The 18,252-nt window shown below is 36.6% G+C and overlaps 1 protein-coding gene across 1 annotated transcript; it reads left to right on the plus strand.

Moving 5' to 3' along the window:
* Window positions 1–11,942: 11,942 nt before the first annotated feature.
* On the plus strand, window positions 11,943–17,314 carry LOC113108045 (cyclic nucleotide-gated cation channel alpha-4-like). Its single transcript, XM_026270872.1, has 7 exons — window positions 11,943–12,064; window positions 12,273–12,374; window positions 12,625–12,731; window positions 12,935–13,604; window positions 15,779–15,938; window positions 16,112–16,277; window positions 16,683–17,314. Exons 1-7 carry the CDS (start codon window positions 11,943–11,945, stop codon window positions 17,312–17,314), a joined length of 1,959 nt encoding a protein of 652 aa, XP_026126657.1.
* The last annotated feature ends 938 nt before the right edge of the window (window positions 17,315–18,252 follow it).

Raw genomic sequence — 18,252 nt, forward strand, 5'->3', positions numbered from 1 at the left:
AGAGCAATAGTAGAATGCAGCACACCAGTAGATCTCCATATCAGGTTCACGATCTAATCAATATGGTGTGTCTGGTGAAACAATTGCACCCATAATACAACAGGCAGAAGCACTCACAAGTCTAAATACTGCAAGTGGAAGCCTACTGTATATTCATCTATGCATTTATCTGGCATTTCTGAAAACCTACAAGCAAAAAAACATCTGCAGCAGTAGTATTTTTGTTAGGTTACACACACGTCTTCCTGTGGTCTTAACTAACGCAACAACACTTCCTGCATTATCAAAACCAGTGACGCTTCATATTGTTGTAGTATTTTAATTTCAATACAAACAACAAGGGAGGAGAAAAAAGCAGACTTGAGAAATGGGTCAAAAAAATGCAAACAAATTCAAAATCCATTTTCAAGGAAGCACCAAACACATACAGACACTCCACCCAGCCATTCATTAAAAACTTCCTTGACCCTGACAAGAAAAAAGGCTTCCTTCCCTAAAAGAACTCCCTCATCCCAAGAAAGACAGTTCACAATTCCAATGACATAATGCTATAGAGGCTGTCTCTTTGAGGAAGGGCCCCTGTACAAGGGAGGAGCCATGTGTCACAAGGGGGATATTAAGCCATGTGTCAAGGGGATATTAAGGCTTCTTGGTACTGTAAATTGGATGGTATGAGTCAAGGACAAATTCAACTACAGCAGTGTCCAATGTTGCAGATCAAGTCAAACAACATCTACTTAAGTGCACAGTTTCTAGCCAGCAAAGAGGCAGTACGACAGCTCCTTTAATAAGTTTAGTGTCTTTCTAATAGTTATTGCTTAAGTCACTCACTTGTTACATCACTGCCAAATCATACTTTGTGGCAGCAGCAATGACTGTTATTATCAACTAGGGTTATCCCACTTTTAAATTTTCATGTTGCAATTAATTGCTAATGCTTTTATCATGGTATACGGCAGTGGTTCCCAAACTTTTTTAACTTTTTGGGTTAATAACTTAGTACTCAGAAGCTAGATTGTTAACTGTCTTTATTAAATGAACTGGCAATGAACAGAAAATAACTCGGGCTGGCACCGCTTGAAAAACCACTGGTATTACCAGCTGAAACCACTGGTATACGGTATTATTACAATACTGAAATTTAGTTGCAAAAAAAGTGTTATCATAATACAGTATAACAGGTTAAATTTGAATAACAAAAATAACTGAACATTTAAATAGGCCTACATTAAGCAATACACAAAAAAATGTATAGACTAATTTTACAAATTTTACACAGATCAAAGTGCAAAAAGACCAATACAGTATGTATCACTTTACAATAAGATCTCATTAGTTAACCTTATTTCTTCACAATGAGAAATACCTACATTTGCAACAAGTTATTGATCTTCATATTTTAAAATACAACTCTTAGTTTATGTTAGCTCATTAAATAACACAGTTGCAACTTTTGATTTTAAGAATGGGTTATTAAATATTGGAATTAACTAAGGCTGGCCACACACTAGATGATTTCAAGGCCGATTTGCACACCCGAAGTCTAAATATTTAATTATTTGACACCGTGATTAACACCATAGTGAATGCAAAAATATGAATGGCTGTTTAAATAATTTAAATGCCTTTGGGGTCTCTGGGGTAACGGCTGCATTTCTGCAGTTTAACGCCATCTGCTGTCGGAAAGTGAATGTGCATTTTCATCCAGAGCATCTTTCACACGCTCCACCATATGCTTCTCATTGTGCTTGTTTACATCTGAGTGCACTGCATGCTTCTATGATGCAGAAGAGAGCCATGTTGTGCATTGTGACCAATTGATGGGAAAAGTATTCTTAAAATCAATTAAAAATTTAGAATCATTTTTAATATATAATTATTCTCTGCATTTTAAAAGTGTCCACGATAACAGTATAATGCATATTCATCACTGTGATATGATATTGGCATGTCTATTTTCAACACACACACACACACATATTCAGCACAATTCAGCTGCAAAAACAACAGTCATATAATGACATTCATAGTCTATAATAAAAAATGTCACATTTAAGTAAAAAAGTAGTGGTAGTAGTAGCAGTAATATAAAAAAAAGATTCTCAGCTTTTACTCTCAAGAACATTATGAAGCAGTTTCACAATCAGAAATTTGTGGTTTCAGATACAGGGTTTCTGTAAGTGTTAATAAGGAGAAAAAAAAAGTAAGAAAATGTAAGGCCCCGTTTACACAGGTGTGCTTTCGGTACTGGAGGGAAAAAAATTATGTACTATGTATTTTTCATGAATAATGTTATCGTGCACATTTTATCTCACCAAACATTTCTAATGTGCGATCATATTAAGTCGTTTGTCTGTGAGATCTGCGAAATCTGTCATGCGCGCTGCGGAGGCTGTCTGTCAGTCACACACACACACACACACACAACAAGAACGAGTGCAGCGCACACACACGAATAACAGAACGAAAACTCACGCTTAATAATAAAGAGTGACGATGGCGGAGAGAGCAAAACGTTCCAAAGTGTGGTTATACTTCACTAGCGTTAGGGTGACCAGATGAGATTATTCAAAGATCAACAGTCTGTCATTAGTCTTTAGTGTGCCACAAAAAACAACAACGTTAAAATCATGAACTCAAATGTCAATGTAAAAAGAAAAATCAGACCTATCTGTAATGCTAACGCTAATGAGTTTAAAGTTTTGTTAGCACTTTATGAATACCACTGTGACAAGTATGTATTTTTGTAATAGATCTAATTTTGTCATTTTTGTTACATTTATTTAACCAAAAGTGTTTTATCAAAGAGGGACACACAATTTTATTTTTTATTTATATTTTAATTTATTTTGAAGGTGCATTGTGTCACTGTAAGTTTGAAGTTATTAGAAAACTGAGAAGCTACATTTTCACTGTTTACAATGGCAGTGCCTGCCATTTCGTTTACAAGCATGTTTTGAGGCTTGTTTCCTGTTCCTGTAAAATCAGAACAAAATAAAGAGTACATTTGTTTTGAGCAATTTCTTTGTCGGATGTAGTTTGTTTTTAAATAGAAAAAAAAAAAATCGATTAAAATCGAAAATCGGGTTGAGTTGGGGGTTCGGTGCCTTGCTCAAGGGCATCTCAGTCGTGGTATTGCCGGCCTTGTGACTCGAACTCACAAACTTATGGTTAGGAGTCAAACACTCTAACCACTAGGCCATGACTTCCCCCTAAAGGTTGCAAAAAGGTGGAAAATTTCCAGTAAATTTCAGATTTTGAGGGACATCTTAAGTTAATGTGTCTTGATTAAAAGCTATTTTTACTAGAAAACAAATACTGTGAAAGATATTCATTTATTTTTGAGTTTAAGACTTTAAATAATATTAGCTGCCACACCAATGCAAAGAATAATTTGTGTGCTTCATTCTGGTCTTACCTTATTGACACTGTCACTCACCTGTTTCTCAAATCCCAAGATAAATTTTTGGCAACTCACGGAGACAAAGTGTTTTTACAAATACTTTGCATGCTACAACAATCCAGCATAACACAACTAGTGGTGCTGTAATGGGACTAAACAGCAGCGAATATCTGAGCAGTCCAGCTGCCTGCTTACTGACTGCTTAATGTCCAAGGGAGAACAGTCAGCTCCTTGTGTTTCACTGTGATTTCTTTATCGACCCTGCAACCACAAACACGACAGATGCACACTACTGGCGTATCAAGTTTCACATCTATGTCTTTTAAAACATGAACAAATACAAACAGTTGTGACTCACCACGGGCACATGCAAAGTGTTTCAGAAATTGCTTTGTAGAAGTAATCAATATATCATTGGAGAGGACAATCATGCTGAACATAAAGATCATCTCCCAGGCAGTAATGACACAGAGGAAACACCTGAATCATGTAGGGCCCTATAAAATCCATTTGATTTTTTCCTAAATTCCATTTAAAAAAAAATCCAAATTCCATTTTTTTTTCTGTTTCAATTTTTCCAAATTGTGTTTTTATCTGTTTAAATTTTCTCAACTCCTTTTTAATAACTAAATTAAATTGTATTAATCAAAAAACATAAATCATGAAATATAAATTTGCACATAAATTTATTAAAAGTTTAACAAAAATTACATGTTTAGGGCCCTATTAAATGTTTTTTTTTTATTGTAAGCAAATTCTGTTTATCATGTGTAATTATTTGAATGCATAGAACAACTTAATTTATTTTTATTTTTTTCTTAAAGTGGCCTTTTTTCCTCAGAAATTCTGTGTTGTGTATTTAAATTGATCAAATATTATTTTTAGCCCATCAACGTCTCGTCTTAGTCACAGAAACAAATTTTCGTTAACTAATATTTTTCGTCGTCTTCGTTGTACACCAGACATATATATATATCAGTTCAAAATATCGGTTTTCGGTTTACTTGATCTGTAATAATCTGTATCGGCCTTGAAAAAAACATATCGGTCGACCCCTAAAATATGATGCGTGATGCTTACTTTGTCTGGAGATCTTTGCGCACGAACCGTTGGTATCAATCCCTCTTTCAGAAGCAATCTTTGCACAGCTCCAGCGCTGAACTGACCCTCGTTTGTGAGGCCGGTGTAAAATGTTAGCACAAATGTATAGGACTTTTCCGTTTTTTTTTTTTTCTGGGACATTTCCTTTGAAAATGAAAGTCAGCGGTCTATGGAGATGCTTATGTTCGTTGGTGCATCCCAACACACAACACTTTTAGTGGATCTTTGGCGCTTGCATTGTACCTCCAGCAGCTACAGCAAGAAAAATTTAATGGCTAACCACAGCTTCTCACTCAGAGATGTGTATATGCTAATATGGCAGAGAGCATCACAAATGGGCGGGACTTTCACAGATTATCATCATAGTCTGGAACTGCTCGTGTGGAGAGACCGTTTATGATTTTTGCGATTATAAAACATTGAGTGAGTGGATTTTTACCATTACAGGCTGGTTGTTTGTGGCTACACATCTGTGTTCTAACACCTTATAAAAGTGATTTTTGCATTATATGGCACGTATAATGCACAGCCATAAATTTATTTAAAGTGAAACAATCTATTGCATGTGCAAGATATGCCATACAAATAAATTTTAGCCTGCATAACACACTCATTCACCACAAATGCAAGTGCGCTTTGTGCATGTTTTGTATGCTAAACATTAATTATATTATAAACATTTTATAAGTTCCAGCATGTTGTAGATGATCATTTTTTTTTTTTACATATACGGGGAAATACAGTATTTGTCAAGTCTCTGCAAAGTTTTGTCACATTTCTCTATTAACAGTGAAGCTGTGGCTTTAATTCCTTTAGAAACAATGATTTTACCAGCACCTTGTTGAGAAAGACAATGTAGCTCTTGAGCGATTAAGCAATTTTAGTTTATAAAAATATGCGGGGCAGCGCTAAAAAGTTTGTTCCTGAATGTCTGATTGCATGCAAAGCGTGATCTGTGTGAGTGACTGAGCATGTGTGTAAGATACAGATAACAGCGCATTAGTTTACAACTTTTTATTTCATTTGTAAAAAGTAGAGAGTGCATTCATTTGTGCAATGATTACCTACCATCAATGTTAAGATTTTTTTTTTTTTTATAAATATATATTAATATGAGTACATTACAATATAAATGTATTAGAATGAGTAAATTACTATTTATGGGCTTAAAAACAAAATGCAACAATCAGAATGTTGTACCTGGTGGGGATTGCCCAATGGAAACATTAAAAATATGCCATTACCTATATAGTACTGTGGTAAAGTTATGGAGGCCCTTCATATTGCATAGGTCAACTGCTTATAGTTAGCACTGGCCCTAAAGTATGCAGTGTTTCATAAACATAAAATTCTACTGAGGTAAAATTAAGTACAGTCCTGTATATATATATATTGTATCGTAGCCTCTGTATCGTGATATGTATCGTATCGTGACTTTGCTGGTGATACACAGCCCTAATGTGCACATGTGCATCAATTAAAGCAGCGTTTTAAAACTATTTATTAAAAAATATTCCGAAACTATCTGCATCAAATTGTTTTTTTTATCATAACATTTAAAAATGTGTATGTACTTTTTAATTACAGAATACATTAAAATGGGGGGGGGGGGGCGGGGAGTTTGTTGGCACAGTGGGTAACCAATTTTTTTTTCAAATGGCACTTCATGCCGAAAAGTTTGCCAAACCCTGCTTTAAACTTTAAACTTATTCAAATTATGCTGTGCTTTATGCATTTGCCCACTGTCATTTCATGTTATTTTCTGAGTGCTGTAAGTAAAATGAGTGTTATCTGAAAAATATGATTCCCAGTGCACACAAGAGAGAAGAGTTTGACACCCCTGACCAAACCTAATCGTTACGGTTAAAGATCTGTGCTGCTACCACTAAGTAAAAAGAAAAGGGGTTAATAAGATAACAGTTCTGCTCTTAAATAATCACTGTACCCTCAATCAAGACATTGCACAAAACACACTACAGGGCTCCAGAGTGTGACCAATTTTGGTGCAACTAAAAAAATATCATAGTTCAGACCGGTGCGATCAGCCGTTTGAGGGGGTAAAAAAGTGTCCCTGTGGTTCAACAACAGACACTAGAGCCCTGCATTTCATCCCAAATCCGATGGTCCACCCCCTTTTTTTACGCCACTTGAGCCGGGCTTTTCACGTCATAGTTCAGATGCGGCCCGGGCCTCCCGCCTGCTTTAGACTTCTCCTTACTTTTAGATTTTAGACATCCATTAATTAGAGATTAAACAAAATTGCCACGCTGGTGGGAACAACATGAGACCATGCTACCGCGACTGTCAAGAGCAGCTCGACAGTGTTAAGTGTAATTTTGTTAAAATTCTGAGTGCACACAAATAAAAGTAAACCCTTTGCAGTTACGAATGATGTATTACTCTTACCTTTATGGGCAAAAATGACAGCGTATCCACTGAAAAAATGCAAGGGATCACGCTGGCATCTGTACTGAAGCGTCTTCGCAAAAAACTATTTAAGGAAGGGGGGGGGGGGTGAAATGCTCGTTTTCACTCAATATCCTGTTAATCTTGAGTACCTATAGAGTAGTACTGCATCCTTCATAACTCCAAAAAGTCTTTATTTTTATTATATTTATAAGAGAAAGATAGTCTGTACCGATTTTTCCCGGAAAAACACGAGCGCCTAGAGGCGTGACGTGTGGGCGGAGCTAAAGAATCGCGAGCGCCAGTAGGCTTTTGCGTTGAGTGTGTTTGGAAGCTGTGACACAGATCCAGAGGCTGAAATTTAACAAGAGCAGCATCAGCAAAGGCGTCTCTATGTGGTATGTACTGAAACTGTATATATTTGCTTAGCGGATTTTGGAAAATGACTAAGTTCCACTTTATGTTGTCTTTTTTTTTTCTACAAGCTGTACATGTAGAAAGTGCAGTTTGATGACAACATCGGATGTTGTTTACTTGATGTGCTTACGCGCTGATAGCTAAGTTAACAACACAGAGATATTTGAAGCAGTTTTACTCACCGCATGCGGTTCCAACACACGATCGTGACCCTTTTTCGTTGGGACTGCATTATCCTTAAGAAATAAACGATGTGCAAATCCGGCGTCAAACTGGGCCTTGTTTGTAAAACAAGCATCTTTGAAATGCAGGGAACAAACACAAACACTTGCACAACTCCGTTGATGCTCTGTAAAAATAAACTCCATCCACTGGTCCCTTAATGCTGTTTCTCTTTTGGTAATCTGTGCAGGGTTGTCTTGCCCTGGCAACCAAAAACACACTTCTTTTGTGACTTTTCGCGATGCTCTGGCTCAGATCAGTGATTGTCTGTGCTCAGCCTCTCAGTGCTCTGCTATACGGGAGCGCGCGCTCTTCCGGCAGAAGTGCCCTTAAGACCCATATAAGGAAATTCCGCTCCATCTAACGTCACACAGAGCCATACTCAAAAAAAAACTTTCCGAAACTTGTGACAAACCGGAAGAGGTTTTTTTTGGAACAAAAATACTCCTTCAAACGTACAACTTAATTTTTGAAACTTTGTCCATGTTTAGCATGGGAATCCAACTCTTTAACAGTGTAAAAAACTCAGTATGCATGAAATAGCATTTCACCCCCCCTTTAATATAGTGCACATTTATCTGGGTCTAATGTTTAAACATTGTTATATGCTTCAACTATTTTATATCTATAAATTTTATTTTAGACAAGTCTTGATGATTTGAGAAGGCTAAATGGATCAAACATAGGCTCACTGTCTGCCACTGGTAGCTCGGTCGTTACTTAAAAAAAAAAAAAAAAACCTAAAACTTATATTTAACAAACAAAAAATGCTCCAAACATTTTTTAAATTAACTTAATAAAAAACTAAACTAAACAATCACTTTGCTATTACATACAAAACGGAACTATTTTGATAGCTGAAATAGTAGTATAAGTTAGGGACTGTTTAGCTGTTCAAATCATCCTTCATTCAGACACAGTGAAGATCTGATCAGAATCAGTGTAGAGGGGCCAAGTCTGGAAGATTTAGCTGCTAAAGAGAGTGTGTCCAGCTGGTTTAGCCAAGGGCAAAAATCAAGGCCAAACTACAGGAGATGGTCATCCGAGGGGTATGTGACTACAATCGAGGATAGTCCATAAGACATCAAGCCATGAGATCATTTAAAACACTTAATTTAGATTTTCTTTATTTCATTTATCTTGAGATGTTTTAAGTTTAATTTTCAGCTCAGTGAAGCACTTCAAGCACCAACACTTTTTCAGTAAGTTACCTTTCTTGTAGAATTGTGCTTCAAATAATGAACTTTATGTTGACCAGATTGTTAGTTAATCATTTAGGCTACATGTCAATATTGCCTCTAAATATACAGTAGTGTGCTTAAACAAGGAGGCTTTCTACAAGATTCACATTACCCTGCAAATCTGAGCCAAGGTTATTTAAAAGAAAGGACATCTGAAACGAGTCCTTACCACCAAATGCTTATACTTCCTTATGAGCCAAGTTTTAGGCCATGCATTTACTTCTCTTTTGGCATGCTTCATATTTATACCAATTGAGGTAAAAATGGAAAAGGTGAATCATACAAAACTATAAATGACTAAATTCACTGGAATCCCAACTAGAGAGTGTTGACCACTGGCGGTTCGAAATAATAAGGAGAACAACAGAACAGAGAGAGAGAGAGAGAGAGAGAACGAGTGCATTCCCTGGGTTATAATCATCAAGGGTTCAAAGTTCGGTCATTCTGACATTGAAATTGAGTTTAGGACTGCTGCAGCATTTTCTGAAGGAAAATAAACCTGAACACAACAGGTCAAAATGACTCCAGCAATTGTTTGTATGTGTCTGTGCAGCAGACGGGGTGAAGACAGACAGACAAAGAGAGTTTGAAGTACATCTTCACTAGAGCACAGAAGTTGATATGATTTTATGGCACAGAAATGGTGCTCTAGTGGCTGATAGACTTCATGGAGCAAAAGTATGATTGAATCAGAGATACTGCAGACAACTAAAAAAAATAAATAATGGGATTTGAAATAAAATGTAAAAAAAAAAACGTAAACATATTATACTCAGCTAGCTGCCACGGCAATTTTCCTTTAGTTTGAGATAAATGTTTCTTAGAAAAAAAAAGTATACAAAAATATGGACATACAAAAAAATGACAAAAACACATGCAACAAAATTACTACATGTTTAACTAAAAAACAGAAACATGAAAAAAATATATAAATATTATTAAAAAAAACTCTCAATTATACTAAAACAACACTGGTCTTAATCATTATAGACATCAGCTTTTCCAAGTAAATTTTTTGCAAAAAATGGATTTACACAATTTATAACAATAAGATGAATGATGAGAATATAAATCAATATTGTCTTAGATAAAAAGTAATCAAAAATGAGTGGCTGAGAAGAATCCCAGCACCTACACCTGAAATATGAAATACTAAGCTTAAACCGGTTAAACATTTAATAATACACTATCAACAGAAATAAGGTTGAGAACCTACTTGAGCATCATTACTTTTCTGCAGACCTCTCAAAAACTGACAATAATGTCCATGCAAAACCTGCCGTTTTATCCTATTAAAAAAAGAGAGCATATGATCAATCCAGGGACCAGGAAGACTGCATACTCTCACATTTATTGATAAATACAGTGACTTCATGCATAGTTTTCATAAAGTGCTCAACAGGCTTTTATATGATTGACACATTCCACCTCAAAGGAGCAACTTCCCTTGCTGCCACCCAGTGTTGTAGCCATAATCATATTCGTGAGAGATTGTTTTCTACCACAAATCACATCCGAGGGAATAAACTATCATAATCAGACTTAAGGTTTGACTCATTTAAAAACAGGTTAGTTACAAAGGACAGACCACGTGATTATATACGATTTGGATCAAAATAATGCACCATAATTATGACCTGCCCCACAGCAAAGTGTTGAGCAACATACTCAGGTTACACAACAACATAAGTCATTTTGAAGCCGAAGGTTCATCATTTATGACAACAAACATTTTAGAGGTTAAAACTGGAATCACCACACAAATTACCATTATCATGAAGGTCAAAGATCACTTGTAACAAAATCACTTTAATTGTTAATATCAAGAAGAAGCTGACCTAAAAATAACTTACCTAACCAGCTACCAATCATGTGTTGAAGTTTATGCCAATGCAGCTCGGTCTTTCTCGCTTTCAGTACGAGAACGTTACTTATGTGTCACGCTACACATTCCCACGCAGCGATGTGTCGTTTTAAACACATAACGTTTAACTAGAAACCGAGCGGTTACGAACCGTTATTCTGTGCGGTTATGTCAAGTGGATAACACAAATCAAACCTAATTCTTGACGCTTTCAACATTAGCATGGCTTATGGTGCATAGTTTACGCATATTTTCTTCCACTGCCAGTGATGTTTTTCTCGTCTCATCTGTGTAGAGTTTCACCGTTAGCCGCACAGTGAGCTCGCAGCGGGTCAGATCTAATTTGACGCTGTCCGTTGAGCTCGCGAGCCGAGCGAGAAACAACGAACGGTGACCAAACCACACAGCGCGATTCGACAGTTAAAACCTGAGCAAAAAAACACTTACGCAAGCGAGTGTTCTTTTCCGTTTCGTCCTCCGCCGTAACCTGTCTATACTCAAACAGCGAATCTCAGATTTGTCAACCTCTCCCTTCGTCCCGCAGCCATCTTTCTCCTCAGATTCCACGGACACACCCACGCGCACGGGACGCTGTGACGTCACGCCGGAGGGTGGCGGCCAAGAAGTCTATTGTTTTGCTCGGAGCGCCACCGCCGGGGAAATTGGAGAATTGATAAAGTGGTGCATGAATATTTATAAGATTGTGATGACGTAGCGTTGGTTCGTAACCTTTAAGAGGCGACCAGACACGGTGCGTAATTAATATTCATGACTTGGCCACGTGGTGGATGAAAATGCGTCCACCGCTGTACAGAAAAAAAAAAATATATATTGGTATAAATGCTGCCGCCAAGTGGCAATTTGATGTATTTTTCCTGTCTGATACTAATACACTGAAAAAAATACTATGCTTACACTGCATATATTATAGTATTCAAACATAATAGAGCTATTTTTATTTTTTATTTTTAGTTTGTAAGCTGAAATATTTAGGTTTCAGACACTTGATGGATCTTTTTAACTATTGTCCATTTCAGTTATGAGTTTTCAGAAATTTGATTGTTCACACAGATTGCTGAGCCAGGAGGAACCTGCTTACCTGTCCCGCCCCCCAGAGGAATGGTGTCATGGCAATAAGCATCACATAATACCTGTGTTATATGGGTGGGGCTGCTTGTTGTTATGATGACACAGCTATGTGGTCAAACAATGGTTGTGTTTTCTTCATCTGTTTTGTAATGTTGTTATAAACTTGCTTAGCTTCATATTTTCTTGGTAAATACTAAATATGAACATGAATCGCTGGACAAGGCTTTTCACATGGCAACGCATGAACAAGAATGGTGAAGAGGAAGAGAATAAGGAACAAGAACCAAAAGAGAAGAAGAAAGATGAGACAACAAAATTAAAGTGAGTTTTAGTTCAAATGTTTAGTTGTCAAATTTGTTACTGTAATATTACACTGTAAAAAAAAAAGATTAAGTTTAAGTTTGACAACAATGCTCCAAATACACACACATGCACACAAATACAGTTGTTTGTCATTTTAAGGGGTTTGGTTTAAAAAAAAAAGTACACTATACAAAAAACACTAACACAAAATTGTGTAATCTTTCAGCTGGAAGGAATGGATAATTGATCCATCTGAAGAGTTTTATTATACATGGTTACAAATTATGATACTCCCTATCTGCTACAATTGGGTCATCATAATATTCAGGTAGGAAAACACTGAGGTTTTACTGATTGGTGTTGAACTACATCTGTATATGGTTTAATAAATCACTTATTTATTTTTTACAGCATTTTAGGAAAATCTTGTATAACTGAATTGAGAACATTAACAAAGACACTTATATATTAGTTCTTAAAATAGCATCACATTTGCAGAGTCCTAACAGTATTTCATTTGCTACATTAAGTCAACACAGGTATGAAAAATTGTTCAAATATCTGTGTATTGTTCAAAGGACATGCTTCTATGCCATTGAGGAGAAGTTCGTGGCAACATGGCTTACCTTGGATTATATTTGTGACTTGTTCTATGTGCTTGACACAGTTATTGGGTTTCGCACAGGTAAGTGTGCATCTTGTTGCTTTATTTGTTTGTCCTATCAGTCTGAATGTACTTATTTAATTTTCAAGTTTGCTTGAATGACTTCACATTTTTGTCACTTTATAAATGAAAAGGAACTTAATGCACCATTTGTGATTCCTCAGATCGCAACTGGAAAACCTCAAGACACAATATAAATAATAAAAGGCCTTCCTGTTTTACAGCTTTTCTGGAGCAGGGGATCCTGGTGCGAGACTTGTCCCTTTTAAAAAAGCGTTACATGCGCTCTTCTCGATTCAAGTGGGACATTGCCTCCCTGTTGCCCACTGATCTACTCTACCTGAATCTGGGGATCCACACACCTCTAGTTCGGGTCAACCGCTTCCTGCGAACGGGCCGTATGAACGAGGCCCTGGACCGCATGGAAACACGCACATCCTATCCAAACACCTTCCGCGTCGCCAAACTCATGCTGTATATTTTCGTGCTCATCCACTGGAACGCCTGCGTCTACTTCTCTCTGTCTAATTACATAGGCTTCGGTGCGGATCCCTGGGTCTATCCCAACATCTCTGACCCGGACTTTGCTGCCACGAGACGCCAGTACTTCTATTGCTTCTGGTTCTCCACTCTCATCCTCACCACAGTGGGTGACACTCCTCCGCCTGAACGCGAAGAAGAGTATCTGTTTTTAGTCGCAGACATGTTGATCGCCGTGCTAGTGTTTGCTTCTGTCGTGGGGAGCATGGGGGACGTGATATCAAGCTTGCGTGATCGTGACAACGTTTTTTTCCCCAATCATGAGCTGGTGAAGGGTTACCTACGCAGCCGGCGCATCAGCAAAGAGCTGCAGAAACGCGTCAACGACTGGTACCAGCATCTCCACATCAACAAGTGGGTCTTTCCTTTATAGTGTGTGGGTGAATGTGATTACCAAGAAACATGTTCCTGTAACAACATCCAAATCAACCACCCCTGTTATTCAGCTATCATTTCCCTCTGATTTTTGTGATAAATTATGGTTAGGGTTAGGATAGAGTTAGGTCTATGTTATTGGACAGTAATGTTGTTTCCAGGATCAACAAAAGTCAGACTGGCAAAATCACAAACAGCAGAATTTAAAGACAGTCAAGCAACATCAGATATAGTGAAAAATAAATATATTACATTTGCATTTATTCATTTAGCAGACGCTTTTATCCAAAGCGACTTAAAAAAGAGGACAGTGGAAGCAATCAAAAACAACAAAAAGAGCAATGATATATAAGTGCTATACAGTAAGTCTCAGTTAGGTTAACACAGTACATAGCATGGGCTTTTAAATAATACAATAAATAAAAAGAAAACCGATAGAATAAAAAAAAAGAATAGAGCAAGCTAGTGTCAGAGGTCTTTACACACACACACACACACACAATTGCATTATAAATGAAAATAAAATAGAATACAAAAAGATTAGAAAGGTAGTTAGATTTTTTTTTTTTAGGAATATAATTAGAATAGTGAGTGTTAAAAGTTAGAGGGTAAAATAAAGATGGAAGAAATGGGTTTTAAGCCGATTCTTGAAGATGGCTAAGGTAATGGGTGCAGAGCCAGTGGTAGTTTTGTAGGCAAACATCAATTCCTTGAATTTTATGCGAGCAGCTATTGGAAGCCAGTGAAAATTGATAAACAGAAGTGTGACGTGTATTCTTTTTGGCTCATAAAAATGTAATCTTGCTGCTGCGTTCTGGATTAATTTTAAAGGTTTGATAGAACTGGCTGGAAGACCTGCTAAGAGAGCATTGCAATAGTCCAGCCTGGACAGAAAAGAGCTTGAACAAGGAGTTGTGCAGTATGTTCCGAAAGAAAGGGCCTGATCTTCTTAATGTTGACTAAAGCAAATCTGCAGGACCGGACAGTTTTAGCAATGTGGTCTGAGAAAGTCAGCTGATCATCAATCATAACTCCAAGGCTTCTAGCTGTTTTTGAAGGAGTTATGGTTGATGTGCCTAACTTGATGGTGAAATTGTGATGAAACGATGGGTTTGCTGGAATATTAAAACGTATTTGAAATACATTTATTTTATGCAAAGTATACTACATTTACATTTATGTGTATGTGCTTAAAAAAAGGCTACTCTGCAGTTGTAATTGTGGTATACTAAACTGGTGTACTAAAAGTCTGCTAAACTGGAACAACTAATTTTGTACTTAATGCATTTTAATTGTGCAGAAGTAGTGCTGAAGTCCAACTAAAGATATACTGAGTATATCTGTATATCTGATTTTGCTGAAGTGGAACTATTCCAACTATAGTACACTATAGTATGAAATATCTTGCATTTAAAGACATTAAATGCGTTAGATATTATTATTATTAAGATATTATTCAAAGATCATACAGTCCTCATCAATGGTGTTACAAAACACAGTTTAGGCATAATATTCAGAAATGTGCATTGTACACAAATAGTACTTCAAATAAAGATTCATTATTATTTTTATATCAGTAAGTCTCAAGCGATGCCAAGTAAATATGTTAATAGATTTGAACTAATCTTAGTATGAAATAAATGTATTTTAAATACACTACTTTAGGGTTCATTACCATTCAAAGTTTTGGTGTCAGTGAGATATTTTAAGAAATTAATACATTTATTCAGCAAAATGCATTAAATTGACCAAAAGTCACAGTAAATATTTTGTTACAAAAAAAAAAAAATCACAAATGCTCTTTAAAAATGTAATCATGAAAATTCTAAATATTATTTTAAATAATAATAATTCACAATGTTAACTTTTTACTGTATTTTTGATCAAATAGATGCAATTGGTGACACTTCTTCCAAGTCCTATCCAAACTTTGAAAAGCAGTGTAAATGTAAAAGATTGCTAAACTGCAAAATAAAGCAAAATATCACATTAAATGGCAACTGAAAAAAAAAAACATGCTAGCTTTTCTCAGAACTAGTTTTAGCCATTTTCTTTTGTAACAGGCCATTAAATCACTTAAAGCTGTTCCTCTCCCATTAGTAATATCATCTAAATGTTTGTTCCTTCCAAATCTTCTCATGTGTCTGGAACAGAAAGATCACACGGGAGAATGAGATTCTTCAGCATCTTCCAACCACACTTCAGACAGCAATTGCAGTGAGTGTGCATCTGCCCACTCTGTCCAAAGTCACCATCTTTCAGAACTGTGAGACCAGTCTGTTGGAGCAGCTGGTACTTAAACTCACCCCGCAGGTTAGAAAACAGGGGGCACACCTGGACAGGATTAAGTCTAACACTAGAGCCAGTTGAACTGAGACTTATACTTTACCTCAGCAATGTTATATTTATAATGTTGTTATTATCAGATGGAATAATTTGTTAGCATATTTTCCAAAACATACACTAATCATTGCTATCCTGTTTAGGTGTATAGCCCAGGAGAGTATGTATGCAAGAAGGGAGATGTAGGTCATGAGATGTATATCATTAAAGAGGGGAAGCTGGCAGTGGTTGCAGATGATGGAGTTACTCAGTTTGCTGTTCTGGGGGAAGGAAACTTCTTTGGAGAAATCAGTATCTTGAATATCAAAGGTAGGTAATGATAAAGATGAGTAAAGTATTCAATACATAAAGTATAACTGCATTCTTTATATTCAATAGCAACATACAGTATTATCCATCATCATGGTGATGGCAACATTTTTATAATTTCCGTCAACAACAACAACTAAAATTCTTTTTATTGTTTTGTAAATATAAAAATTTACTTCTTCTGTCGTTTGTTGTTGTGTTATGCAATATAATTTTGCTACGGAGATCTTTGTGTGGATGGACTTCATTATTGCTGTTTTTTTTGTTTGTTTGTTTGTTTGTTTGTTTTCAGTTCAGCAGTAAAAACACCATCTGCTTTTGTTGTATAAAAGAATATTTAGCTGTATTTAGCTGTAAACACATAATGAATCACCATATATGACACAAATTCTCATTAATGTACAGGTAACAAATCAGGAAATAGACGAACAGCCAACATTCGCAGCATTGGTTACTCAGATCTCTTCAGCCTATCGAAAGAGGACCTGACTGAAACACTTCTTGAGTACCCTGCAGCCAAACGCCTGTTGGAGGAGAAGGGTCATCAGATCCTGACAAAGATGGGGATGCTGGAAGAGACAGACGAACGGGAGGGAGAGGTGGAGAAAACGGAGGACAAGGTGAAGCGCTTAGAGGCCAGCCTAGAGGCCCTGCAGACCAAACTGGCTCGGCTGATAGCTGAATTGGAGTCTACTGCCCGGAAAATGATGCAAAGAGTGGAACAACTGGAACTGCAGACCGAAGGATGGGAAGGCATTGTGGCCGAGGGTGCACAGGGAGAAATAGAAGAGCGGGAAAAGGTAAAAGAGAGGGAGATTGGGGATGGGAAAGGGGAAGGGGAAGTGGAAGGGGAAGGGGAGAAAGAAGATGAAGAGGAGACAGTAGTGGAAGGAGAGAGAGGAGAAGGTGATGGAGGAGAGGAAAGCCTGGGAGAAAAGGAGAAGAATGCAGGAGTGAACGATAAAAGTGAAAAGGAGAAAGAAGAGAAAGGGGAAGAGCAAATAAAGACAGAAACAAAGGATCAGAAAAGAGATTAAATAGAAGTGGAGGATATGTAAAATATACCGTTTTCATGGTTGGGGTACATTTATAAATCATGGATTCATTAAAATGATCAAAAGTGACAGTAAAGCCATTTAGAATGTTACAAAAGATTTCTATTAATTCAAACAAATAATTTTGCTAAAAAAAAAAATGCACTTTTCCATCACTGGAATAGATTAACCTACATTTTAAAATATATTACAACAATTATTTTGAATTGTAATAATATTGCAGAATATTACTTTGCATTTGATCAAATAAACGCAGCCTTGCTGAGCAGAAGAGACTTCTTTCAAAAACTTTTGAACACCTTTGAACAGTTTCATTAATGTAATTAAATTGTGGATTGTAGATACAGAAGACAATCTGTACTGTACTTAGTGCAGTTTTATGAGATACATTAAAGGAAAGTTAATTACACTTTGAGAGTATTGTTTTTTCATTTAACAAAAAGATAATAGTATATACAGTCTTGTTCAAAATAATAGCAGTACAATGTGACTAACCAGAATAATCAAGGTTTTTCGTATATTTTTTTATTGCTACGTGGCAAACAAGTTACCAGTAGGTTCAGTAGATTCTCAGAAAACAAATGAGACCCAGCATTCATGATATGCACGCTCTTAAGGCTGTGCAATTGGGCAATTAGTTGAATTAGTTGAAAGGGGTGTGTTCAAAAAAATAGCAGTGTGGCATTCAATCACTGAGGTCATCAATTTTGTGAAGAAACAGGTGTGAATCAGGTGGCCCCTATTTAAGGATGAAGCCAACACTTGTTGAACATGCATTTGAAAGCTGAGGAAAATGGGTCGTTCAAGACATTGTTCAGAAGAACAGCGTACTTTGATTAAAAAGTTGATTAGAGAGGGGAAAACCTATAAAGAGGTGCAAAAAATGATAGGCTGTTCAGCTAAAATGATCTCCAATGCCT

Source organism: Carassius auratus, chromosome 9, assembly GCF_003368295.1.
Source record: "Carassius auratus strain Wakin chromosome 9, ASM336829v1, whole genome shotgun sequence".
Taxonomy (NCBI): Eukaryota; Metazoa; Chordata; class Actinopteri; order Cypriniformes; family Cyprinidae; genus Carassius; species Carassius auratus.